General features: G+C 45.2%; 1 protein-coding gene across 1 annotated transcript; it reads right to left on the bottom strand.

The window, feature by feature from the left end:
- Positions 1 to 691: 691 nt before the first annotated feature.
- WDR53 (WD repeat domain 53) lies at positions 692 to 27,737 on the bottom strand. The gene is made up of 4 exons (XM_077488601.1): positions 27,587 to 27,737; positions 23,723 to 23,836; positions 4,683 to 5,181; positions 692 to 3,790 (listed from the first exon to the last, which is right to left on the bottom strand). The coding sequence occupies exons 3-4, from the start codon at positions 5,160 to 5,162 to the stop codon at positions 3,215 to 3,217; spliced, it is 1,056 nt and encodes a 351-aa protein (XP_077344727.1). The 5' UTR covers positions 5,163 to 5,181; positions 23,723 to 23,836; positions 27,587 to 27,737; the 3' UTR covers positions 692 to 3,214.
- Between the last annotated feature and the right edge of the window lie 202 nt (positions 27,738 to 27,939).

Genomic DNA, 27,939 nt, shown 5'->3' with positions numbered 1-27,939 from the left:
CCCAGTGTATAAGATTGAATTGTCTAATACTTTATTTCAGAGTGCAGCTCACGTGTCTGCCCACTGATCTCCTCTCCCGATCCGACGGCTGCAGTGGAAGGTGCGGAGTTCCTCCGCTAACATCAGCCGGGAAGAGAAGAAGAGAGGAGAAAACTGGCAGGCAGTCACATCAGCGCCGCTTTGAAATAAGGTATTCGGCAGTATATTTTTATGAATCACATACACTGGGGAACATCATGTTATCTAACAGGGGGAACTATATAAAGAAAACAGTTATTTTAGCAGCAGGATGGGAGGGCTGGTGGGCAGATGGAGCTGACAGGGAGGGAGGGGAGAAGACAGAGTAGAGCTGCTTACAGGGGGGGAAGGCAAAACCAGGCAGGATCAGCATTTTATGTTTAGGTAGTAGAACCCCCCCCCCCATTCGATACAGTGCTGTGCACGTCTACAGCGCTTTTCTCCCTTCACTTCCTGGTCACACAGGTTTTGGTTGAAGCAGCGGGAGGCATTACGCAGTGATAAGGGAGTGGGGGGCTGAGAGGAGGAAGTTTGGGGCTGCAGCTAAGTATAAACTTTTTTTTATTATTATTTTACATTTACAATGACTTTAAGGGGAACCTGTCATAAAGCAAAGTACAATCTAGTATCTATAGACAGCTTAATACAGTGTAAGAAAAACATAAACATGGAGTCAGATTTTTAAATCAGGTTTATTTTATTTGCTTAGACCTGCCATTGCATTGAGGCAAAGAAATACAGGTACCCAATTATAATCTTATGCAATATCATGCAACATGAAAAATACCTCTAATCGCTCTGTATGTCATAATAAAATCATGCCTGGAATCCAAGACTTTTATAGGATATGTCATCAATAAAAGTGCATGTCTGCATTTAGGGATTACTCACTTATAGACACTTTATAGATGTCAAAAGGTTCATGCACAGTATACACCATGAAGTGACGCTTGCAGTACAGTTAAGGATGATCACATTGAGAAACTGGTGTCTGTCATGAGATATCTGAAGGGCTAGCAATGTTTTGTATTCATATGTAATAAACAGATCTGGACAGAGCAAAGCTGGCACCATAAAAGACTTTCATTAAAGCGGTGTTCCGCTAAAAAAAAAAAAAAAAAATTGTTAAAGTCAGCAGCTACAAATACTGCAGCTGCTAACTTTTAATAATCTAACACTTACCTGTCCTAGGGTCCAGCGATGCGGGGGATCTAAGCCCCGCTTGTCTCCCCCTCTGCTTGACGGCGCCCACATTGTAACTGTGGGCACCTGGCTGTGGCTTCACAGCCAGGCAACCACTGCGCATGCGCGAGCAGCGCTGCACACAGTGATTGGCCACGCAATAATCTGGGACCTGAGACGTGTCCCAGATGATTGACAAAAGGGAGGGAGCAGAGCTAATCTCCCTTCCTGCGCCGAGGGAAGTGACGTCAAGAGCCCAGGAGCTGAAGGAAACAGACTATGAGGGACCCCCTAGCAACAGGCATTTAGAGGTGAGTAATGTTATGCACATAAATGACTTTTTTTTTTAGGGTGGAACTTCACTTTAAGGTAAGACTGTAAGATCATTTAACATGCACTTCTTGGGTAATAGAAAGACAAAGGATATGGGACTGTCTGGTCATTTGTTTCAGAGCAATGGGATCATCCAATAAATGACCAGCTTCAGGACTTGTAGTCACTGGAATATCTATTGTAGACTCCATACAATTCAAAGGCAAAGCATAAACAGCTTGTATGTTGGAAGCAGGTCAGAAGGAAATTAAAATATCTGATACCGATTGCAAATGCATAAAGCACCTGAAAGCATGTTGCATTTTACAAGTTCTACAGCAAACCTGAGACAATTTTAACTAAACATTTAAAAAATGCATATGCAAATGCTAGTCAAATATATCAAAACGTTCAGTAGATTCAGAGGTAAGCAGCTGAAGTTCTGTATAAAGCCTGACTGTTTTTTTAAGGCTAGCCATACACGGTTCGATTCTCGGCCGGGTCCCATTAATGGGCAGGCTGAATGTACCAAGTTGATCGATCAACTTGGGTACAACCAGCCTGCCGGATTGGCTTCTGATTATCGCAAACAGCTGCTAAAGGCTGCTAGTGATAACCACTGACTTCTCCCCCCCCACTGGGAGAAGACAATTGCTCGGCAGGAGGGATTCCCCTGTCAATACATTTTGTGTTGATGGGGGAATCATGTGAATATCTTTCCTGCAACTCATGGTTGCAGGAAAGAAATTCGCACCGCCTAAGGGCTGCGTAAGACTGCTTATTAAGCTGGGTAAACACTTCGTTTTTTTTGTTCAACCATCACACGAGACAGAGTAAAAGCCAGCCATAGATGGACCGATTTTCTTTCCTGCAAAAAAAAAAAATCGCTTTATTCCCTCATCAACACAGTCAGTGTTGACAGGGAAATCCCTCCCGTGGCGCCATTGTGTTTTCCCAGCGGGGGAAACCGTCCCCGACATGAGAACACACTGATTATTGTTAGCGGCTATAACAGCTGCTAACAATAATCACATGTAAAATCCGACAGGCTGGTTGTATCGAAGTTGATTGCTACATTCAGCTTGCCCATACCTGGTTCGAATCTTGGCCGGCCCCTGCTGAACCGGCCGAGATTGGAATGGTCTATGGCCAGCTTAACATGTGGCAGAGCCACAACTTTTACATTTCAATTTGCATATAAATTCATGTACCTAGACCTCTGGATATACTGATCATTTTGCATCCCCAAGCACAGCAATATTTAGATAGAACATTCTCAGTGTAAAAATATTTCCCTTTTCTATAAGAAATGGGAATTTTAGACTGACCGCTCCAAGACAAAATACCAAGCATCAACAGCAGGAACCTCTGCAACCATAGCCTGTAACAATTGAAATTCATGATTTTTGTTCCTTAATAATAAAAGCTCCTAACAATAAAAGAGATGAGATTTTCACAAGTGGACAACCCCATCAAGCGATCCAAATTTTCAAATTCTGCAAAAAGATGCAACCAAAATGAAACATGTCTACATATCTGCATTCTGCTGTTTGATGGAATAAGCGCTCTATGATCATGAATTTTTCCAGATCACATTTACTTGGTGTGGCAAGAATTTTTGTTAAGGCACTGCAAAAAATTGTATAAGCTGGTTATTCCACATAACAAATCCATTTCCTAAATAAAATAATTTGAAGTTCCCCTATAGCTCTCCTAACTGATACATGGATATGGAACTGCTTGGATCTGCCACCAGTACCACTTTATTTCCCTGAAGTTCAGCTCCTAAAATCCAGTTCACTTTTTCCCCATGTTCAAAACAAAGTTTTGAGCTAACTCTTGGAGCAACCTCTGCCATTTGCCGGAACTTTGCATTAGATGAGGACCTTCTAGAATTACGTTTCTGTTTTTGAGGCTGTGTGGTGTCCTTGCTGATGTCCCAGAGACAAACTCTACCATCATTACCTCCAGATAGTAAAATGGTTTTGCCAGGATTTTGTTCAAAAAAGCTGACTTGAGAGACACCTTGAGCGTGAGCTTTAAAACACAGCTCCTCCTCAAATCGGGTTCCCGATATCCGGAATAATCGGATTTTACCATCTTCAGCCCCACAACAGAAGACATTTCCACAAGAAGAGACAGAAAGCGAATGTACCAGAGGTGGATTGAAGAGCTGGCCTGGAGACTGGTGATTTTCCATATCTTCTTCATCCTGAGCCAAATGTTGAAGGTTTGTTATCCACAGTGGTCTTGTCTTCTGCATGTTCCAAAGCATCACCTGAAACACAAAAAAGGATATGTCATATATATTGTGGTAGTGTGTTCCCAAACAAGAAAAATCATAAACCCATGAATAAAATGCTTAAAGTTTATTATAATGACCATTATTTACAGGAAGTATTGAAAGTATGGTCTGCTTACTACAGGAATGGAATTTACCTCATTACCTAGTGTTCACACCAGCGAGTCTGGTAAGTCTTCACTATTAACACGAACCCGGTTTAGCTCTGAGGATGTGGGTCTACCGAAACACGTCGACTTTCAGACCAGATGGTTCAATGATGGGACGTTCTGTCCATGACTGAAGCATCTATGTTACATGCCTGCTGTTTTTATATGTTTGTGAGTATCCATTTGGCTGTGGCTTCATAATAAATTGGTGGTAATGCACATGGAGCTTGTGCCCGCTTGTGTGTTTTTTGCAGTTTACTGAAAATTTCCTGATCTGTGAAGGGCTGCATCTGAGGAAGAATTATGCACCTAATTGGGAGCATTATGTATTAAGCGCTGCAGTGTTTTTGTGGATCTAGGATTTATTCATTTAAGTTAAAATTTAATTTGAATCCAAAATTCCTGACTTTTTAAAATAATTAGCCTCTTGTAATCATGTGTACAGCAGCACTCTGAAAGGAAGATCTAGCACCAAGACAACAAGGCTGTATTGTAAGCACATGTGCTTACAGCAGCATGCCAACAAGCTGATGAAACCAATAAATTTGTCAGTGTGCTACTTCCACCTCATCAACCAATTAGAAAGCTGGCATGTTTTTAAGTCAGAGATCTGCATTTTAGTTGTACAATTCTTATATGCATTTTAACTGCTTGCCTGGAGTTCATTTTTAAATGTGAATCATGTACACAGAGAAATCAGATATGGAGCTCTAACCTACCTGCATGTCAAGTCCACATGACACAAGACTCTGAGGTCTGCTGGGCCTGAAAGTGACCGCGGAGCAGATGTTAGTGTGCCTCTGCAGTGTACGGCAGACATTTTTAGTTTGCAGATCCAAAACTTTCACTGTGCCAGAGTCATCAGCTGCAGCCAATAGACTGTCCAGTTCATTGACAGAAATGCAGTTGATTTCTTCTTTACTGATGCTGAAGCTTTCCACAGGCTTGGTGAAAACCCTGGTGTCCAGCACACTCACGGTCTCGCCATGAGAAGCATAAAGTTTTGTGGAAGAAGTTGGAGAGAAGACAATCCCAGCTACATCATCCTCGCCATGGAAGTTCAGTTTTCCTATGGGGTGTCCCTGCTCACTCCAGATAGTAAGCTCCCCACATTCAGCCCCTGAAGCAACAATTCTTTCTTTGCTGATGGCCAGGCTTAAAACAGCACAGGAATGACCGGAATCCCACTTTGAAGTCATTGTCGTTACTTATAAGCGCCTAGGAAGAAGAAAATAAAACAAGGCTCACAATTTGATTTTTATGCCAAAGTTTTAAACATGTCATACTATTAAAAGAATAACATGCAGTTTTCCACAGAAACCATTCAGATGTTCACATTAATAAGACTAATGAAACTTAGATTTCTGTTGAACAGTAAAACTTACACTATAGTTTTAAAGTGACCCATGACATGCCGCATGTCTTCCTTTCTAACAGTACCTGAACGTAGAGGCTGACATAAGTTCTTTTTGTTTTAGCTCTCATGTCAAAGCTCTCTAGCAATCACTACTCTGTAATAGCAGAAGGTTGGAAGATCGTTGCCTTGGGTAACTGAACTTTGCAAAATAACATTAAAGATTGTAAGCTCTAACAAGCAGGGCCCTCTGATCCCTCCTGTATTGATTTGTATTGTAAGTGCCCTCATATTGTAAAGCACTGCCAAACTGTTGGCGCTATATAAATCCTGAATAATAATAATAATAATAATTAAAGATGAACTCCAAATTCAACTATAAAAACAATAAAAAATGCAATGTACATTTGCATGACCATGCATGTGGAAATATAGATCTGCCCAAGTATTTAATATGGAAATAAGCTGCTCCGGCAAACCCGACAACCAGCATTTTTAGTTGTCAGCATTAGTTATGGCAGCTTTCTGGGGACCTTAAAAAATCTCAAGTGAAAAAATGCCACCAGTACACAAAAAATGCCTCAAAATGGGTGACATCATTTGCGCTGCCTTGTGTTTACCATGTGACCATGAGAATAAAACTTGACCCATTTTGAGGAATCCTTGGTGTGCTGGTGACATTTCTTCACTTGGATTGTCTACAGTTCCCAGTCTGTGGTCATTACAGCATCCAGCAATATGGAATAGCCATTATCAGGAATATGTGCAGGGGGAATATTGCATTTGTGGGTTGTAAAGTCTCAAGGTTTTTCACCTTAATGCAGTCTATGCATTAAGGTGAAAAACCTCCTGTGCTGCAGTTGCCCTCCTAGAGCACTCTCTTTTTCTTACCTGAAACCTTTCGTTCCAGCGACAAACATGAGCCTAGCGGCTCCAGCCTCTGTCTCTGTCCTCATTGGATAGATTGGTAGCAGCAGCCTCCTGCTGTCGTCAATCAAATCCAGTGACATGGGAGCAGGGGGCGGGCTGATTCCTGCTATCCGTGTCAATGGACGCAGCAGCAGGACTCATGAGCGCACCTGCACGGGTGCCCCAATGGACAGTGGCTCTCCTTGGTGGGGGCAACCAATGAAGAGGAGGGGCCAGGAGGGCTGCCAGGGAACCCCAGAAGAGGAGGATTGGGGATATTCTGTGCAAAAGCCTTGCACAGAGCAGGTAAGTATATATTTGTTATTTAAACAAAGAAAAACAACCTTTACAATCACTTTTAAAAAATGTCATGTACATTCTGGTACCCCCCAGGATCTCCAATACTGTAAGTGGAGTCTTTATCTGTGGTGCAGAACAAACACTAGGAATGTAGACAGAACCATTTATCAGCTGAGTGGGGGTTTCAAGTCTGTAGGGTACCCTACCAGGAGATGCAGGACTATATTTTTTAGTATGATTCAGGTCTATCTGCAGTGACAACCACAGTGCAATGATGTGTCCACAAAAATTCAGTGTATTAGAGCAGTAATCAAGATGACAATAACTAATAAATAATAATAATAATAATAATATGCACAAGCACAGCCATTAAAGTATATCAATAACCCAAACCTAGAGCTGCACAATTAATCTTGATCTCGATTCACCCCCTCTGACGATCTCTCCTGCAGAGGTTGCCGATTCTTTCATATAAACAAGCAGAGAAACGATCTGCTCACTCAGCTGTCAAAAGATACCTTTTCAAGTGTAAATGCAGGAAGTTTAACCACTTAAAGTCAATCTTTTTCTGGCACTTCATTCTTAAGTTAAAATCAATATTTTTTGCTAAAAATTACTTGGAACCCCCAAACATTATATATATTTTAGCAGAGACCCTAGGGAATAAAATGGCAATAGCTGCAATATTTTATGTCACACTGTATTTGCCCAGCGGTCATTCAAATGCAATTTTTGGGGAAAACATTCACTTCAATGAATAAAAACAAAACGAAACGTCAAAGTTAGCCCAATTTTTTTTCTTTGCTTTAATGTGAAAGATGATGTTACGCCACGAGAATCTTGAGAGAATTGTGATCTATCTTCTAAACAAACAAATCGTGATTCTCAGTTTAGCCAGAATCGTGCAGCTTTACCCAAACCTTTTGTTTTTTTTATTTTGGATGGCATAGGGAATGGTTAAACATGGTAGTTTTTTTTTCATTGTCATCTGTGTTGAGAGATTTTCATTCACTTCTTGTCTCATAAACAGAAAGGATAAATAATGAGAAGAAATCTCTCCAAGATAAGGCAAGTCACCTCTTAGACAACCTGTCACAGGAATAACCCCCCCCCCCCCATTTGAGGTTTTACTACTTTATTCTAGTTTTTCTGGCAACTTTAACCACTAGAGATCCGCGCTATAGCCGAATGACGGCTACAGCGTGGACCTGCTGTGCTGGGACGACGTCTATTGACGTCGTCCCGTGCACGAGCGGCCTGCGCGCTCTGTGATCGGCGAGTCTATGAGACTCGCCTGATCACGGAACCGAGCAAGGGGTCGATCTCGACCCCTTACCACGTGATCAGCTGTCAGCCAATGACAGCTGATCATGTGACAAAACAGAGTCGGTAATCGGCTATTTTTCCTCCTCGCGCTGACAGCGCAAGGAGAGAAAAAAAAAAACCGATCACCAACTTATCAGTGCCCACCTGCCCTCTGCCAGTACCAGCCAGTTATTAATAAAAGTGCCACCCAGCAGTGCCACCCATCAGTGCCATACATCAGTGCCCCACAATGCCATACATCAGTACCCACAGTGCCACCTATTAGTGCCCACAATCTGCCTCAACAACAGTGCTGCACCTCAGTGCCACATATCCGTGTCCATCAGTGTCATCTACCAGTGCCCATCAGTGCCGCCCATCAGTGCCACCTATCAGTGCCCATCAGTCCCATCTATCAGTGCCACCTATCAGTGCCCATCAGTCCCATCTATCAGTGGTACCTATCAGTGCCCCTTAGTGCCACCCATCCGTGCCATCTTATCTGTGCCCATCTTTGCTGCCTTATCTGTGCCCATCAGTACTGCCTTATCTGTGCCTATCAGTGCCACCTTATCTGTGCCTATTAGTGTCGCCTTAACTGTGCCTATCAGTACCCACCAGTGCCGCCTCATCAGCGCATTTCAATGAAGGAGAAAAATGACCTGTTTGCAAAATTTTATAACAAACTATTAAACATGTTTTTCTTTTTTTTTGCATCTTTTTTTGTTTGTTTAGCAAAAAATAAAACTCCGAGCTGTAATTAAATACCACCAAAAGAAAGCTCTATTTGTGGGAAAAAATGATAAAAATTTCATTTGGGTACAGTGTTGTATGGCCGCGCAATTGTCATTCAAAGTGCATCAGCGCTGAAAGCTGAAAATTGGTCTGGGCAGGAGGGGGGTTTAAGTACCCAGTAAGCAAGTGGTTAAATGTAGGATTTTCCTCCACCTCCAGTTCTGATGACAGCAGTCAACAACACCAATATAGAGGGAACATCTGCCTAGCAGGGACAACAAAAAGCATTAAAAACCTAACAGAGGGGCAAGACCCTTGATGTTGGGGAGTTCTCATTGGTATACGTAACCATACGTATGTAAGTAGCACAGTTAACCCCTTGATCGCCCCCTAGTGTTCCCCTTTCCCTGCTAGTGACATTTATACAGTAATCAGTGGCTATTTTTCGCTCTGATCGCTGTATAAATGTCAATGGTCCCAAAATAGTGTCAGATCACAGCCATTACTAATAAAAAATATGCCATAAATGTTTTTTTACCAAAAATATGTAGAAGAATATATATTTGTCTAAACTGATGGAGATATATATATATATATATATATATATATATATACACACATACACACACACATACATACATGCAGTACAGACCAAAAGTTTAGCCACACCTTCTCATTCAAAGAGTTTTCTTTATTTTCAGGACTCTGAAAATTGTAGATTCACACTGAAGGCATCAAAACTATGAATTAACACATGTGGAATTATATACTTAACAAAAAAGTGTGAAACAACTGAAAATATGTCTTATATTCTAGGGTCTTCAAAAGTAGCCACTTTTTGCTTTGATTACTGCTTCACACACTCTTGGCATTCTGTTGATGAGCTTCAAGAGGTCGTCACCTGGAATGGTTTTCACTTCACAGGTGTGCCCTGTCAGGTTTAATAAGTGGGATTTCAAGCCTTATAAATGGGGTTGGGACCATCAGTTGTGTTGTGCAGGAGGTGGATACAATACACAGCTGATAGTCCTACTGAATAGACTGTTAGAATTTGTATTATGGCAAGAAAAAAGCAGCTAAGTAAAGAAAAACGAGTGGCCATCATTACTTTAACCACTTGCTTACTGGGCACTTAAACCCCCCTCAGTCCCAGACCAATTTTCAGCTTTCAGCGCTGATGCACTTTGAATGACAATTGCGCGGGCATACAACACTGTACCCAAATGAAATTTTTATCATTTTTTTCCCACAAATAGAGCTTTCTTTTGGTGGTATTTAGTTACAGCTCGGAGTTTTATTTTTTGCTAAACAAACAAAAAAAGATGCAAAAAAAATAAAAAATCATGTTTTAATAGTTTGTTCTAAAATTTTGCAAACGGGTCATTTTTCTCCTTCATTGAAGTGCGCTGATTAGGCGGCACTGATAGGCTGCATTGGTGGGCACTGATGGGCTGCATTGGTGGGCACTGATAGGCTGCACTGATAGGCATAGTTAAGGCGGCACTAATAGGCACAGATAAGGCGGCACCGATGGGCACAGCTAAGGCGGCACAGATAAGATGGCCGGATGGGTGGCACGGATGGGTACCACTGATAGATGGGACTGATGGGCACTGATAGGTGGCAGTGATAGGTGGCTCTGATAGGTGGCACTGCTGGGCGGCACTGCTGGGCACTGATGGGCGGCACTGGGGTGCAGCACCTTTGAGGCAGATTGTGGGCACTGTGGGTGGCACTGCTGGGTGGCACTGCTGGGTGGCACTGTGGGTGGCACTGTGGGTGGCACTGCTGGGTGGCACTGTGGGCACTGCTGGGTGGCACTGACGGGGGGCACTAACTTTTATTAAATTGGCACTGCAGGGGGCAGGTGGGCACTGGCAGGGGGCAGGTGAGCGCTTACATTACTGGCCGTGATCGGGACATCACCGCCGGTGATCGGCTTTTTTTTTTTTTTCCTCGCGCTGTCAGCGCGAGGAGGAATAATAGCCGATTACCGGCTCCGTTCTATCACATGATCAGCTGTCATTGGCTGACAGCTGATCACGTGATAAGGGGTCGGGATCGACCCCTTGCACGGATCGGTGATCAGGCGAGTCTCATGGACTCGCCGATCACAGAGCGCGCCGCGCGCGCCCCTCAGGGGGCGCGCAGGCCGCTCGTACACGGGACGACGTCAATAGACGTAGTCCCGGAAATGTAGGTCCGCGCTAATGCCGTCATTTGGCAATAGCGCGGTACCGAAGTGGTTAAGAAATGAAGGTCAGTCAGTCCGAACAATTGGGAAAACTTTGAAAGTGTCCCCAAGTGCAGTGGCAAAAACCATCAAGCGCTACAAAGAAACTGGCTCACATGAGGACCGCCCCAGGCAAGAAAGACCAAGAGTCACCTCTGCTGCGGACGATAAGTTCATCCGAGTCACCAGCCTCAGAAATCGCAGGTTAACAGCAGCTCAGATTAGAGAACAGGTCAATGCCACACAGAGTTCTAGCAGCAGACACATCTCTAGAACAAGTTAACAGGAGACTGTGTGAATCAGGCCTTCATGGTAAAATAGCCGCTAGGAAACCACTGCTGAGGACAGGCAACAAACATAAGAGACTTGTTTGGGCTAAAGAACACAAGGAATGGACATTAGACCAGTGGAAATCTGTGCTTTGGTCTGATGAGTCCAAGTTTGAGATCTTTGGTTCCAACCACTGTGTCTTTATGTGATGCAGAAGAGCTGAACGGATGGACTCTACATGCCTGGTTCCCACCGTGAAGCATGGAGGAGGAGGTGTGATGGTGTGCAGGTGCTTTGCTAGTGACACTGTTGGGGATTTATTCAAAATTAAAGGCATACTGAACCAGCATGGCTACCACAGCATCTTGCAGCGGCATGCTATTCCATCCAATTTGCGTTTAGTTGGACCATCATTTATTTTTCAACAGGACAATGACCCCAAACACACCTCCAGGCTGTGTAAGGGCTATTTGACCAAGAAGCAGAGTGATGGGGTGCTGCGCCAGATGACCTGGCTTCCAGTCACCGGACCTGAACCCAATCGAGATGGTTTGGGGTGAGCTGGACCGCAGAGTGAAGGCAAAAGGGCCAACAAGTGCTAAGCATCTCTGGGAACTCCTTCAAGACTGTTGGAAAAGCCATTTCAGGTGACGACCTCTTGAAGCTCATCAACAGAATGCCAAGAGTGTGCGGAGCAGTAATCAAAGCAAAAGGTGGCCAATTTGAAGAACCTAGAATATAAGACATATTTTCAGTTGTTTCACACTTTTTTGTTAATTCATAGTTTTGATGCCTTCAGTGTGAATCTACAATTTTCAGAGTCATGAAAATAAAGAAAACTCTTTGAATGAGAAGGTGTGTCAAAACTTTTGGTCTGTACTGTATATATAATGTTTATTATAGCAAATAAAATTGCTTTTTTTTCAAAAATATCGCTTTTTTTTTGTTTATAGCGCAAAAAATAAAAAAAACCTTAGAGGGGATCAAATACCACCAAAAGAAAACTCTATTTGTGGGGAAAAAAAAGGACGTCAATATTGTTTGGGTACAGCGTCGTACAAAAATTGCGCAATTGTCAGTTAAAGCGACGGAGTGCCGAATCACAAAAAATGCTCTGGTCATTAAGGGGGTAAAACCTTCCGGGACTGAAGTGGTTAAAAACATAAAGAGAAAGGATACCATCGCTCCAAGCAGGTCCACAGGAACAAAAAGCCTCTCCTCTAGAGAGATGAAGAGCCCCGGGTGCTGGCAAAAGCATATAGCGAATGAAGATAATTAGAAAACTCTGGACAGTCGCACTCCAATAGAAAGTTTCTTGTGCCTTTCACTGTGAAAAAGGTTTTGCTTTGGATTGGGAAGGAGAGGGTTTAGAACCTCTGTTATGTTTTTAACCAATGAAGATAATTGGAAAACTCTGGACAGTCGCACGCCAATAGAAAGTTTCTTGTGCCTTTTTATTGTGAAAACAGGATCACACTATACAAACCACAGCAAAGCAGTGGTAGTGTGAAACGCGTTAGCTTGTACTGCTTTACTGTGCTTTGTATAGTGTGATCCTGTTTTCACAATAAAAAGGCACAAGAAACTTTCTATTGGCGTGCGACTGTCCAGAGTTTTCCAATTATCTTCGTTGGTTAAAAACATAACAGAGGTTCTAAACCCTCTCCTTCCCAATCCAAAGCAAAACCTTTGCAGTGCACAATTACAGTACAATACAAAAGGTACAGAAGGGCCCTGATGGGGGTGGCTCGGGGACAGTTGTTAGGTGGGTGAGGGATAGGCTTCAGGGATCCCCTAAAAGGTGGACAGGGTAGGGGCTGATGGGAAAAGGAGATGGAGGAAAAGCCTATAATACTTAAAGAGGAAGTAAACCCTGATGGGTTTACTTCCTCTTTTTTTCCCTGCAAAGGTAAAGCATAATGGACTACTATGCATCGCATAGTAGCTCATTATGTGTCACTTACCTGACACAGGAGCCAGCGAAGTCGCCGCTGATCCCTGTAGTCCGCCGCGTCCATCTTGCTGGTGGCGTCTCGCAGCTCCGACCAATGACAGCGGCGCAACCGCGATGACGTCACTCCCGCGCATGCGCACGGGAGTCGCGCCTCGCAGCTCCGTTGCTGTCATACGGCGAAGCCGCGATGACGTCACTCCCGCGCATGCGCACGGGAGTCGACAAATTTGGAAAATCCATTCTTGGATTTGCCGCATTTAGTGCGCCTGCGCGCCGCTGTCTACGGCGCATGCGCCGTAGACAGCGGTGCCCATTTTCGGGCAAATATCTCCTAAACCATATAGGTTTAGGAGATATTGCTTGGACCTACAGGTAAGCCTTAATCTAGGCTTACCTATAGGTCCAAGTTGTTTGGAAGGGTTTACTTCCCTTTTAAAGCCCAACATTACATTTTCCCCTGCTCAGTCTTGATTGCAAAAACCTCTTCCTAAGCCTCTGTGCAGTGTAATGGATCTAAGGAGGGTTTAACAAACTTGCTTTGAATCTATTAGCCAGCTAAAAAAAAAGTTAGAAGACAGTTTTTTTTTAAACTAACAAATCTTATGGCTAAAACATGCGACACCAAAAGGAGAACTTCTCCTTTAACCCGTTCGCTGCCAAGGCCCTTTTTGTGTTTTTTTGCACACATTTAAAGAAATAATTTTAAACCTGAAGATTACATAAAAACCCCAAATATTATATATTTTCTGAAAGCAGACACCCTAGAAAATAAAATAGTGGTAGTTCAGACACAAAAACTAAATAAATTACCCAATTTTTTTGCTAAAATCTAAGGCCGCGTACACACGGGCGGACTGTCTGACGGACTTGGTCCGCTGAAACGTGTTTCAGCGGACAATCCGCTCGTGTGTGGGCTTCAGTGGACTTTTTCAGCGGACAGTCTGGCGGACTAAGTCTTTCGGAATTTCCGTAATATTGTCCGTCCAAACTTGGTTTCAGCGGACAGTCCGCTTGTGAGTAGGCTAGTTCGACGGACTAAGTATGGCGCATGCTCAGAAAGGATTTACACGGCCGAAGGTTGCATTGCAGTGTATTGGACGTCGTATTTCTAGTCCCGTCGTACGTGCCGTACACGTCATCGCGCAAGCTTTCAGCGGACTGTCTGTTCGTCGTGTGTGGTCAAGTCCGTTCATTCAAAAGTAGGACGGACTGTCTGTCGGATTGTCTGACGGACTTAGTTGGATGGATAGTCCGCCCGTGTGTACGCGGCCTAAAAGCTGAGGTTGCACTGAGTAAATAGATACCCAATTAGTCAAACTTTAAACATGTCAGTACCCTATATTTGCCATAGGTGATGCTTCAATGGCCCCATTTAAAGCGGGAGTCCACCGGGACTCCGCGTTTTTTTTTTTTTAAAAGCCAGCAGCTACAAATACTGCAGCTGCTGACTTTTAAAATAGTGACACTTACCTGTCCAGCGCGCCCGCGATGTCGGCACCCGAAGCCGATGGCTAGGTCGTCTGTCGGGTCCTGCCGCCGCCATCTTGGGTATGGGAATCAGGAAATGGAGCCTTTCGGCTTCATTTCCCGGTTCCCTACTGCGCATGCGCGAGCCGCACGGCGCAATCCGGACGGTCCCCGCTGCCTCTGGGAACTGTGTGTTTCCCAGCAGGCAGCGGGGCACTTGCGCAAAGGGGCGGGCAGTTGCGGAAAGGGGCGTAATCTACGCCCCTTTCCGCAGACAGCTATCCCGGAAGTGGGTGCAGTTACCTGGATTATCCAGGTAACTGCACCCCCCTCCCCCCTGAAAGGTGCCAATTGTGGCGCCGGAGGGGGGGGGGGATTCCGATGAGCGGAGGTCCATTTTAGGGTGGACCTCCGCTTTAAGTGATTCCTTTAGCGTTACGAAGGAGGTCTTGTGCTAGAATTATTGCTCTCATTCCAACGTGCGCCGCGATATGTAAAATGTGCATCGCAACCAACGTTTTCAGCCGTAAGCGCCCCACCGTGTGCATTTACGTTTCTACATGCTTGGCCTCAATTTTTTTTGGGGGGGGGGGGATTTATGTCCTTGGGTGTAACTTTATTTTTTTACAATTAAAACTTTTTTACATTTTTTAATTAGCTTTTTTTTTCCTCATCACATACAGTATCTCACAAAAGTGAGTACACCCCTCACATTTTTGTAAGTATTTTATTATATCTTTTCATGTGACAACACTGAAGAAATTACACTTTGCTATAATGTAAAAGTAGTGAGTGTACAGTTTGTATAACAGTGTAAATTTGCTGTCCCCTCAAAATAACTTAATACACAGCCATTAAGGTCTATGGCAGTCCTGTAAAAATCGCAGATCACTGCCATTACTAGTAAAAAGAAATAAATAAAAATGCCATAAATGTATCCCCTATTTTGTAGAGGCTATAACTTTTGCGCAAACCAATCAATATACGCCTACTGGGATTTTGTTTACCACAAATATGTAGAAGAATGTATATCGGCCTAAACGGATGAAGAAATTTCTTTTTTCATTTTTTTTTGGATATTTATTATAGCAAAAATTATAAAATATTGTTTTTTTTTCAAAATTGTCACCCTTTTTTGTTTATAACACAAAAAATAAAAACTGCAGAGGTGATCAAATACCACCAAAAGAAAGTTCTATTTGTGGGGAAAAAAAGGATGTAGATTTTGTTTGGGTAAAGCGCCGCATGAAAACGCAATTTTCAGTTAAAGTGACGCAGTGCCGTATCGCAAAAAATGGCCTGGTCATTAACTAGATGCCGACCGCCGGCTGTCAAATGACAGCCAGGCGGCGCACCTATTGCGGCGGGAGGCCGTCATATGACGGCCTCCCGTTTATACAGGGAATGCGCGCGATCGTGGGGGTGAACAGCCATTCGTTATGGCTGTTTACCACGTGATCGGCCGTGATGAAGTCACGGCCGATCACAGATGGTCACACCCCGAACGTGCACGGCGCATGCGCACGATCGCGCTGCGCGTGCACGTTGGTGGCGGCGTGTTCCCCGGGAACACTGCTCGTCACCGACGCTGGTAAACAGCCATTGGTCGGCTGTTTACCCACGTGATCGGCTGTGATCCTTTCACAGCCGATCACTGAAATGTAAACAAACCGCGGTAACGGGATGTTACCGGGTTCTCCTCCTCACACACCGATCATGTGTGAGGAGGAGATTGCGGTAACATCTCGTTACCGCACACAGTGTACACCAATCATACTGATTGCCCCCCCCCCCCAATAAAGAGGACCTGTCACCACCCCTCATAGTACCTGTCAATCACAGTCCATCAGAGTACCTGTCACAGTCCATCAGAGTATTTGAGTACCTGTCACGGCCCATCAGAGTACCCGAGTACCTGTCACGGCCCATCAGAGTACCCGAGTACCTGTCACGGCCCATCAGAGTACCCGAGTACCTGTCACGGCCCATCAGAGTACCCGAGTACCTGTCCCGGCCCATCAGAGTACCCGAGTACCTGTCCCGGCCCATCAGAGTACCCGAGTACCTGTCCCGGCCCATCAGAGTACCCGAGTACCTGTCCCGGCCCATCAGAGTACCCGAGTACCTGTCCCGGCCCATCAGAGTACCCGAGTACCTGTCCCGGCCCATCAGAGTACCCGAGTACCTGTCCCGGCCCATCAGAGTACCCGAGTACCTGTCCCGGCCCATCAGAGTACCCGAGTACCTGTCCCGGCCCATCAGAGTACCCGAGTACCTGTCCCGGCCCATCAGAGTACCCGAGTACCTGTCCCGGCCCATCAGAGTACCCGAGTACCTGTCCCGGCCCATCAGAGTACCCGAGTACCTGTCCCGGCCCATCAGAGTACCCGAGTACCTGTCCCGGCCCATCAGAGTACCCGAGTACCTGTCCCGGCCCATCAGAGTACCCGAGTACCTGTCCCGGCCCATCAGAGTACCCGAGTACCTGTCCCGGCCCATCAGAGTACCCGAGTACCTGTCACGGCCCATCAGAGTACCCGAGTACCTGTCCCGGCCCATCAGAGTACCCGAGTACCTGTCCCGGCCCATCAGAGTACCCGAGTACCTGTCCCGGCCCATCAGAGTACCCGAGTACCTGTCCCGGCCCATCAGAGTACCCGAGTACCTGCCCCGGCCCATCAGAGTACCCGAGTACCTGCCCCGGCCCATCAGAGTACCCGAGTACCTGCCCCGGCACATCAGAGTACCCGAGTACCTGTCACGGCCCATCAGAGTACCCGAGTACCTGTCACGGCCCATCAGAGTACCCGAGTACCTGTCACGGCCCATCAGAGTACCCGAGTACCTGTCACAGTCCATCAGGGTACCCGAGTACCTGTCACAGTCCATCAGGGTACCCGAGTACCTGTCACAGTCCATCAGGGTACCCGAGTACCTGTCACAGTCCATCAGGGTACCCGAGTACCTGTCACAGTCCATCAGGGTACCCGAGTACCTGTCACAGTCCATCAGGGTACCCGAGTACCTGTCACAGTCCATTAGAGTACCAAGTACCTGTCACAGTCCATTAGAGTACCAAGTACCTGTCACAGTCCATTAGAGTACCAAGTACCTGTCACAGTCTATTAGAGTACCGAGTACCTGTCACAGTCCATTAGAGTACCGAGTACCTGTCACAGTCCATTAGAGTACCGAGTACCTGTCACAGTCCATTAGAGTACCGAGTACCTGTCACAGTCCATTAGAGTACCGAGTACCTGTCACAGTCCATTAGAGTACCGAGTACCTGTCACAGTCTATTAGAGTACCGAGTACCTGTCACAGTCCATTAGAGTACCGAGTACCTGTCACAGTCTATTAGAGTACCGAGTACCTGTCACAGTCCATTAGAGTACCGAGTACCTGTCACAGTCCATTAGAGTACCGAGTACCTGTCACAGTCCATTAGAGTACCGAGTACCTGTCACAGTCCATTAGAGTACCGAGTACCTGTCACAGTCCATTAGAGTACCCGAGTACCTGTCACAGTCCATCAGGGTACCCGAGTACCTGTCACAGTCCATCAGGGTACCCGAGTACCTGTCACAGTCCATCAGGGTACCCGAGTACCTGTCACAGTCCATCAGGGTACCCGAGTACCTGTCACAGTCCATCAGGGTACCCGAGTACCTGTCACAGTCCATCAGGGTACCCGAGTACCTGTCACAGTCCATTAGAGTACCAAGTACCTGTCACAGTCCATTAGAGTACCAAGTACCTGTCACAGTCTATTAGAGTACCGAGTACCTGTCACAGTCCATTAGAGTACCGAGTACCTGTCACAGTCCATTAGAGTACCGAGTACCTGTCACAGTCCATTAGAGTACCGAGTACCTGTCACAGTCCATTAGAGTACCGAGTACCTGTCACAGTCCATTAGAGTACCGAGTACCTGTCACAGTCTATTAGAGTACCGAGTACCTGTCACAGTCCATTAGAGTACCGAGTACCTGTCACAGTCCATTAGAGTACCGAGTACCTGTCACAGTCCATTAGAGTACCGAGTACCTGTCACAGTCCATTAGAGTACCGAGTACCTGTCACAGTCCATTAGAGTACCGAGTACCTTTCACAGTCCATTAGAGTACCGAGTACCTGTCACAGTCCATTAGAGTACCGAGTACCTGTCACAGTACATCAGGGTACCCGAGTACCTGTCACAGCCCATCTGAGTACCCGAGTACCTGTTCCAGTCCATCTGTGTACCAGAGTACCTGTCACAGTCCATCTGAGTACCCGAGTACCTGTCACAGTTCATCTGAGTACCCGAGTACCTGTCACAGTTCATCTGAGTACCCGAGTACCTGTCACAGTCCATACGAGTACCTGTCACCGCCCTTCAGAGTACCCAAATACCAGTCACCAAACCATCAGAGTACCTGTCACCAGGCCATCAGAGTACCCGAGTACCTGTCACCAGGCCATCAGAGTACCCGAGTACCTGTCACCAGGCCATCAGAGTACCCGAGTACCTGTCACCAGGCCATCAGAGTACCCGAGTACCTGTCACCAGGCCATCAGAGTACCCGAGTACCTGTCACCAGGCCATCAGAGTACCCGAGTACCTGTCACCAGGCCATCAGAGTACCCGAGTACCTGTCACCAGGCCATCAGAGTACCCGAGTACCTGTCACCAGGCCATCAGAGTACCCGAGTACCTGTCACCAGGCCATCAGAGTACCCGAGTACCTGTCACCAGGCCATCAGAGTACCCGAGTACCTGTCACCAGGCCATCAGAGTACCCGAGTACCTGTCACCAGGCCACCAGAGTACCCGAGTACCTGTCACCAGGCCACCAGAGTACCCGAGTACCTGTCACCAGGCCATCAGAGTACCCGAGTACCTGTCACCAGGCCATCAGAGTACCCGAGTACCTGTCACTAGGCCATCAGAGTACCCGAGTACCTGTCACCAGGCCATCAGAGTACCCGAGTACCTATCTCCAGCCCATCAGAGTACCCGAGTACCTATCTCCAGCCCATCAGAGTACCCGAGTACCTATTTGCAGCCCATGTCTCATAGAATATACGTTGGGGTGTTTGCTTTCCAAAATGGGGTCATTTTGTGGGTAATTTCACTGTCCTGTGGTCCAGGACCTTCAAAATTGTGATGGGTAGGAATGAAATGAGATGTGTCATTTATGCTCCTAGAACGCCTGAACGTACTACTTCAATGTTCGGCCTCTCTATGTGGCCAGGCTGTGTAAAAGTCCTACACATGTGGTATCGCCATACTCGGGAGGAGTAGCAGAATGTATTTTGGGGTGTAATTTTTGCTATATACATGCTATGTGTTAGAAATAACTTATAAATTGACAATTTTGTGTAAAAAAAAAATGCATTTTAATTTTTTTCCACATATTCCAAAAACTTCTGGAAAAAAATTAACCATTCAAAAGACTCATTATGCCTCACAGATTATATGTTGGGGTGTTTGCTTTCCAAAATGGGGTCATTTTATGGGAAATTCCATTGTCCTGGTACTCCAGGGACTTCAAAAGTGTAATAGGTGGTTGAGAAATGAGATGCGTCATTTTTGCTCGTAGAACGTCTGAAGGTACTACATCAATGTTAGTGCTCTGTATGTGGCCAGGCTGTGTAAAAGTCTCACACATGTGGTATCGCCGTACTCGGGAAGAGTAGCAGAATGTATTTTGGGGTGTAATTTGTTGTATGCATATGCTGTGTGTGAGAAATAACCTGATAATATGACAATTTAGTAAAAAAAAAAAAATCTTCATTTTGCAAAGAATTGTGGGAAAAAATGACAACTTAAAAAAACTCACCATGCTACTTACTTAATACCTTGGGATGTCTACTTTGTAAAAAGGGGTCATTTGGGGGGTATTTGTACTTTCCTGACTTGTTAGTGTCTCAAGAAATGAGGTACACCTGATGTACTGAAGGCCTGATCAGAAGTGATCAATTTTCAGTGATTGGCACCATAGTTTGTAGACTCTATAACTTTCACAAAGACCAAATAATATATACTAATGTGGGTTATTTTTACCAAAGATATATAGCAGAATAAATTTTGGCCAAAATTTATGAAGAAAAATTACTAATTAGCAAAAATTTATGACTGAAACGAAGAAAAAGGCATTTTTTTCACAAAATTTACGTTTTATTTTATTTATAGCACAAAAAATAAAAAACCCACTAGTGATTAAATACCACTAAAAGAAAGCTCTATTTGTGTGGAAAAAAGGATGCAAGTTTCATATGGATACAGTGTTGGATGACTGAGTAATTGTCATTCAAACTGTGAGAGCGCTGAAAGCTGAAAATTGGTCTGGTCAGGAAGGGGGGTGTAACTGCACTGTATTGAGGTGGTTAAGGAGGAAAATCTTCAGGTCTGTAAGTGGTTACATTTGGTGTTATCACTCTCACTCTCTCATACTGGTCACTGGAAGTTCAACAAGGCACCTCATGGCCAAGAACTCTGTGAGGGTCTGAATAAAAGGACTTTTGCTCTACATAAAGATGTCCTAGGCTATAAGACGGTTGCCAAGACCCTGGAAATTGAGCTGCAGCATGGTGGCCAAGACCATACAGCGGTTTAACAGGACAAGTTCCACTCAGAACAGGCCTCGCCATGGTCAACCAAAGAAGTTGAGTGCACATCCTCAGCGTCATATCCAGAGGTTGTCTTTGGGAAATAGATGTATGAGTGCTGCTAGCACTGCTGCAGAGGTTGAAGGGGTGGGGGGTAGGGGTGCAACGGATCAAAAAAACTCACAGATCGGATCATTCCTCGGATCAGAGTCATGGATCGGATCATTTTTCGGATTAGCAAATTATAATTGAATTTGCAAAAACCTGTGAAAATTCCACCACCATATAGTCCCCACTGTAATATCCACAATCTCCCCACTGTAATGGACATCATCTCCCCCACTGTAATATTGGCTGAGTATGGCTGGATACAGCTGAGCATGGCAGAGTATTGGCTGGGTAAGGCAGAGTATTGGCTGGGTAAGGCAGAGTATTGGCTGGGTAAGGCAGAGTATTGGCTGGGTAAGGCAGAGTATTGGCTGGGTAAGGCAGAGTATTGGCTGGGTAAGGCAGAGTATTGGCTAGGTATGGAGGGATGGCTGTGACTGCAATTGTCACAGAGCAGCGCTGTGGGCACTACAGATCCAGCCCACAGCGCTGCTGCCATCCGATCTCTCCCCTCCACTGTACAGATCGGTACACAGAGGGGAGAGAGGAAACGGCATCATGACATGACGCCGGTTTGTTTACAAGTGATCGCTCAGTCATTTGACGGAGCAATCACATTGTAAACGGCCGCCACGTGTACAAAGATGGCCGCCGCTCTGGAGCTAAAAGCCGCGGCCTTTCCTAAGGCTGCAGAGCACTCCTCGGATCGCGGCGTGTGCCGATCTGAACAGGGTGACCCGTTCAGATCACAGATCGGTGACGATCCATTGCACCCCTAGTGGGGGGTCAGCCTGTCAGTGCTGAGACCATACGCTACACACTGCATCAAATTATTCTGCATGGCTGTCGTCCCAGAAGGAAGCCTCTTCTAAAGATGATGCACAAGAAAGCACGCAAACAGTTTGCTGAAGACAAGCAGACTAAGGACATGGATTACTGGAACCACGTCCTGTGGTCTGATGAGACCAAGATAAACTTATTGGTTTCAGATGTTGTCAAGTGTGTGTGGCGGCAACCAGGTGAGGAGTACAAAGACAAGCGTGTCTTGCCTACAGTCAAGCATGGTGGTGGGAGTGTCATGGTCTGGGGCTGCATGAGTGCTGCTGGCACTGGGGAGCTACAGTTCATTGAGGGAACCATGAATGCCAACATGTACTGTGACATACTGAAGCAGCACAAGAGTCCCTCCCTTCGGAGACTGGGCCGCAGGGCAGTATTCTAATATGGTAATGACCCCAAACACGCCTCCAAGATGACCACTGCCTTGCTAAAGAAGCTGAGGGTAAAGGTGATGGACTGGCCAAGCATGTCTCCAGACCTAAACCCTATTGAGTATCTGTGGGGCATCCTCAAATGGAAGGGGGAGTGCAAGGTCTCTAACATCCACCAGCTCCGTGATGTCATCATGGAGGAGTGGAAGAGGACATCAGTGGCAACCTGTGACGCTCTGGTGAACTACATGCCCAAGAGGGTTAAGGCAGTGCTGGAAAATAATTTGGGCCCAATTTGGACATTTTCACTTAGGGGTGTACTCACTTTTGTTGCCAGTGATTTAGACATTAATGGCTGTGTGTTTTGAATTATTTTGGCGGCTATGTGCATTGTGCCCCCCGCCATGCAGCGGGCGCATGCATGCAATTGCCCTTAAAGGTGCCGACTTACACCAAGCCGATTTTCAGGCTCGTGCCGACCTGCCGCAGTATAATGACGGAGGCTTGTCAGCATGTGGTTAACACACCTGCTCCCCATTCACACCTGTGACCTTGTAACACTGAGTCACATGACACCGGGGAGGGAAAATGGCTAATTGGGCCCAATTTGGACATTTCCCCTTAGGGGTGTACTCACTTTTGTTGCCAGCGGTTTAGACATTAATGGCTGTATGTTGAGTTATTTTGAGGGGACAGCAAATTTACACTGTTATACAAGCTGTACACTCACTACTTTACATTGTAGCAAAGTGTCATCACATTAAAAGATATAATAAAATATTTAAAGAAAACTTTTGTGAGATACTGTAGGGGACAAAAAGTCCCCTATGTGATCATTTTTTTGGTGACAGGTTCACTTTACGGAGACAAGTGAGTCTCCCCTGTGCTCCGCTGAATGTAATGCAATGCACATTCCACTGAAATACATTCTTCCCCAGCCTCGATAGCCGGGGATATAGTCAATGGAGACCCGGAAATTGTGTCACTTCCAGGTCAACAACTAGAAGTAGAGGAAAGTGGATGTGTTTCCACTCTCCTCCTCCCCCCGCCCCCTCTACCCAGTGTCACCCGCTATACAGGTCCCAGGCCCACAGATGGGCAAGTGGAGCCCAGCATATATAGCGGGTTGGGGTGAGCATACGGGTGGCAGCCCAGGCACCAGGTCAAAACTTCTGGTCACAATGGCGACCTGGTGCCAGGGATTTGTCGAGCCCTGGATCAAAGTCACAGTTTCATCAATGAGCCAAGTTAATTTCTTGCCTTGCGGACCAGGCATTTTTTTCCCTGCTTGTTAACTTCTTGGGAACTGGTCCCCTTACCGTCTCTGCAAGTTCTCCTGTCTATGAAGCCTATGAGAGCGGACGTGGCTGCTGAAGTTGTCTCCACCAATAGGAAATGTCCACATCACACGGACAGTAATGTGAACACCGACCCTGGAAATAAAGAGAAGAGAGGATTGTCACATGACCATGGCTTCAGGTTATTAAAATGGGTATCTGGATATTTTTTTTTATACCAGTGGTTAGTTAGAGGGGGATGGGGGAAGATTTCACTAAAATCCTGGCATTGGGCTTTAACTTATTCTTAACTCCCTCTTCTCTCCAGCCCCTTTGCATGGTACTCGATGACATCAGCATGTAAGTGTCTTTGAGAAGAGATTGGTTGCAGTGTGTGGCTAAAGCTTACTGGAGTAAGGAGCAAGGCAAGTATAAAGCCTGGTACACACTAGCACTTTTTTTTCATTCAACCCAGCAGGCTGAGTGAAAAAAAAAAAACATCCTGCGCTAACTATCTGATGTTAGTACAACAGACTCCCCGCTGAGCTATTGTGTTCTGAACGGGGGACGCCCCCCCCCCCCCCCTCCAACACATCAGTTAGCCATTGGCTGCCAGTGCTGATCAGATGCCGGTTTTCTAGCATGCCCCTTCAGCCATCTTCTGTCAGTCCAGCTGGTGTACACCCGGGCTTGACTGTTGGCTGGTTTCTGTTGAACCTGTGTGTACCAGGCATTACAGCTTATTCCTTTAGCTCTACACTTAAAGTGACACTAAAGGCAATTTTTTATTAGTTGTGGACAGAGTGGAGAAGGATTAGAACAGCTGTCAATTTTTACTGCTGTGTCCCCATTAGGCGATTCACCCTATTTGCCTTGTTTATAATTATTACTATCAAAAGCAAAAGAAAATAACATATATTTGGGAGTAAGCTATTGGGAATAATACCGGACATTATTGTTCCCACAACTCTCAATGTAACCAAGTTAATATTTGATTTCCACTTTACTATAATGTTCCTTCCCAGTTATGGTTTTACACCCTTAGTAAGCTGTTGCTCTATTGGGTAGGGCTAGCCTGTCAGGTTTGGCTCTTTTTTTTTTTTTTTTTGTATATGCATCTTGACTACGACAATCTGGCCCTTGACCATATTTGAGGGTGCATCCATCTTTTGACATTTGTTTGATAATGTTTTTATCATTGCATTTTGTTAAATCTATTGAAAAAGAGGAAAGTGAAAGAAAATACCTAATCTTAGTTGTCACCAGAACTGTAATAAAGGAGAAATCTTCCAATGGGGACACTAATTCTGGTGACAGCCAGTGATTTTATCACGTTGAGGGATTTTCTCGCACTTCCTGTTTTGGCTATAGGGCAGAAACTGGCAGGAAAGCCCCCCAATGTGCCACAGATGGCACGAAAAAAAAAACCGACAGTAGGGTTGCCACATCATCCCTTGAATTCAGGGATATGCAATTAGCGGACCTCCAGCTGTTGCAGAACTACAAGTCCCATGAAGCATAGCAAGACTGAAGGCCACAAGCATGACACCCAGAGGTAGAGGCATGATCTGACTTGTAGTTTTGCAACAGCTGGAGGTCCACTATTTGCATATCCCTGCTTTAATCCAAGACACACATTAATTACACAGAGTCTGTGGCTGATTAAGATTGTAATTAAACTCACTTGGAGCCTTACCTGCATTAAATCAGCTCAGAACCTGTGTAATTACTATGCGTCTTGGATTAAATGGATGATGTGGCAACCCTACCTGACAGGGGTTGTAACCCTTCCTTAGTCTATCTAAAATAACAAAAAGAAATTAAAGTGGAAAAAAAAAAAAAAAAAAGAAGAAGAAAACTGCAGACAGGCTCTTTTTTGCAGATGAAAAATGCAGTCTCCCTTCTTCAATAAAATCCTCCTACCTGCCTGTTTGCAGTCCTCTGTAGATCATACACTGTGACTGTTCTGTACAGCACACTGCCTGCATTCCAAGAGGGCTGGACTCCTGCGCATGCATTGTAGTGACATCATCCCACGCTAGCCAATCAAGACGTGAGAACCGAACCTCACATGCATCAGATTGTTGAAACTAAGGAAAATATTTTTGCCTTTAGCTCTACTTTAATGAGGATTTAACCCTAGCAGAGCTGGGTCATTCATTTTAATTTAAAGAATATGTAAACTCAACATTTTATCTTCCTGATATAGCCTCTGCTATAATAAAAGGAAAAAAACTGTGCTTGGTAAATAATTAATGAAAATATTAAATAAAGGATAAAAAAAAAAGTCCAAGGAGCAGCAACTTATTGCAAGATATACACAAACAGATATGGGAAGGAGAAGATGCACTGTTTAAAGGTTCAATCCAAACAATTGCTTGTAGGTGTCAGAATGTAATAGAGTGATCCAAACAAACACCCAAGTGACCTGATCAACAAATTGTGCCACCACCTTCCAAAAAAACGTGCCTACCAGCTGGCAACCAGAACCAGGCAGATGGCTATAGCTCAGCCAAGGCCTTTGCTTGTATAGGATGGTCTGGGCAAGCTTAAGGTGGATGGCTGCATAGGTTCTCCAAACTCCCCGGGTGCCGTAGGACTCAGATATAGAGACTTAAGCCCCATACACACTATCAGTTTTTCCTTCAGATTTGCCAAAACCATATAATATGAGGTCAAACCTTAGGAGTTTCAATTTGTATGCAATCAGGCAGGCCCTTGCACTATATGGTTTTGGTAAATCTGAAGGAAAAAACTCAGCAGAAAAACTGACAGTGTGTATGGGGCTTTAGTAACTCAGCCATGCATAAGATGAGAAGACCAACCATAGCATAATATTGCTTCAAACAAAACTGATTTTAAAACTCAGTATTGCACTTACATTTAAAAACTTTAAAAATGCACATAATCAGCAGAGCCATTTGGCTACAAACAATTCCCGTCCTTCTAGCGTGGTGACATCAGCAAGTATCCTCCCTCAGACGTGTTTTGTCATAAAGTGACGTCAATGGGGAACCATTTTTTGCTTGCCAGCTGGTAGGCACATTTTTTGTAAGGTGTTGGCACAATTTGTTGATCAGGCTCACTTGGGTGTTTGTTTGGATCTGAATTGAACTGTCACTCTATTACATTCTGACACCTACAAGCAATTATGTGGATTGGACCTTTAAACAGCGCAGCTTCTCCTCCCCATGTCTCTGTTTACCATGTACTTGTATGAGAAAGTATCCTTTTCTCTTTGTATTACTTCCTTTATGTGAAATCCCTGGGGGTCCTGCTAGTCCATCTGCATCCCTATTAAAAAATGACCACACTAAGCAGGAGAGCACATGGTGGTCAGTTCTGTAGTCTGCTCTCCTCCAATGATCAGACTTGTTTTGATCCCTCCCCCCCAGCCAATTACTGGCAAGCTCAGTGTACTCTCCCGCAATGATCAGACTTGTCCTGACATCTACCCAACAGCCATTCACTGGAAAGCTCAGTGTACTGCTGTTTCTCCTTCCCCCAGCTCTTATTTAGCGGAAAACAAACAGAGGGAATGTGATCCCTTCCAAAAAAAGGGGAAAGGTGTGTTTATAATTATTTCTTTTTATACGTACACACGTTTTGCCTTTCATTTCTATTTTAAATGGAATGGGTTGTTTTACAAGGTGATTGTTTACAATCACTTTAATGTTTGGGAGATTTCCTGTGACTTCCTGTTGTGTCTGAGGGGCAGGAAGTCTCCTCAAGGGGTCACAAGAACTGGCCAGGCTTTCATTTACTCCATCCATGTCTGTAAACAGACCGTACATGTTTTCTTTACAAGAGTTGCTCCTCAATCTACAGCCTGCTCTCTGGGAGAACTGCTTGAACAGATGCAGTGCACTTGAGGCCCCGTGTTCCTGTGTGTGTGCGTGTACTCACAAATCAAACACTCCCCACAGGAAGTCCACGCTGGTCGGTTCCTCTCCACACTCCTATCCCCTGCCCTGGGCGCACACACACCTGACTCCCAATACTGTACTCCCAGACACTCTACTTCCGCTACGCTTTACGGATTTCTCTGATTGGTTCCTTACACACCGCAGAAATAATAGCGATGTCTGATTGGCAGATCAGAGACCATAGGGAGGGGTTATTGGTGCGTTTAGTTTTATGCGCATGAGCACATGCTCTCCTACTTGCCTATTAGTCCCCTGATTGTCATAATAAGGCAGGCTCTGTCGGTGAGTGCTGTATATCGACGGAGGCGGGGCAAAAGCAGGAAGCAATGAGAG

Source organism: Lithobates pipiens, unplaced genomic scaffold (genome assembly GCF_037356315.1).
Source record: "Lithobates pipiens isolate NorthernLeopardFrog02 unplaced genomic scaffold, aLitPip1_a1.2 Scaffold_18, whole genome shotgun sequence".
NCBI lineage: Eukaryota > Metazoa > Chordata > Amphibia > Anura > Ranidae > Lithobates > Lithobates pipiens.
This window is presented reverse-complemented; position numbering and strand designations above follow the sequence as displayed.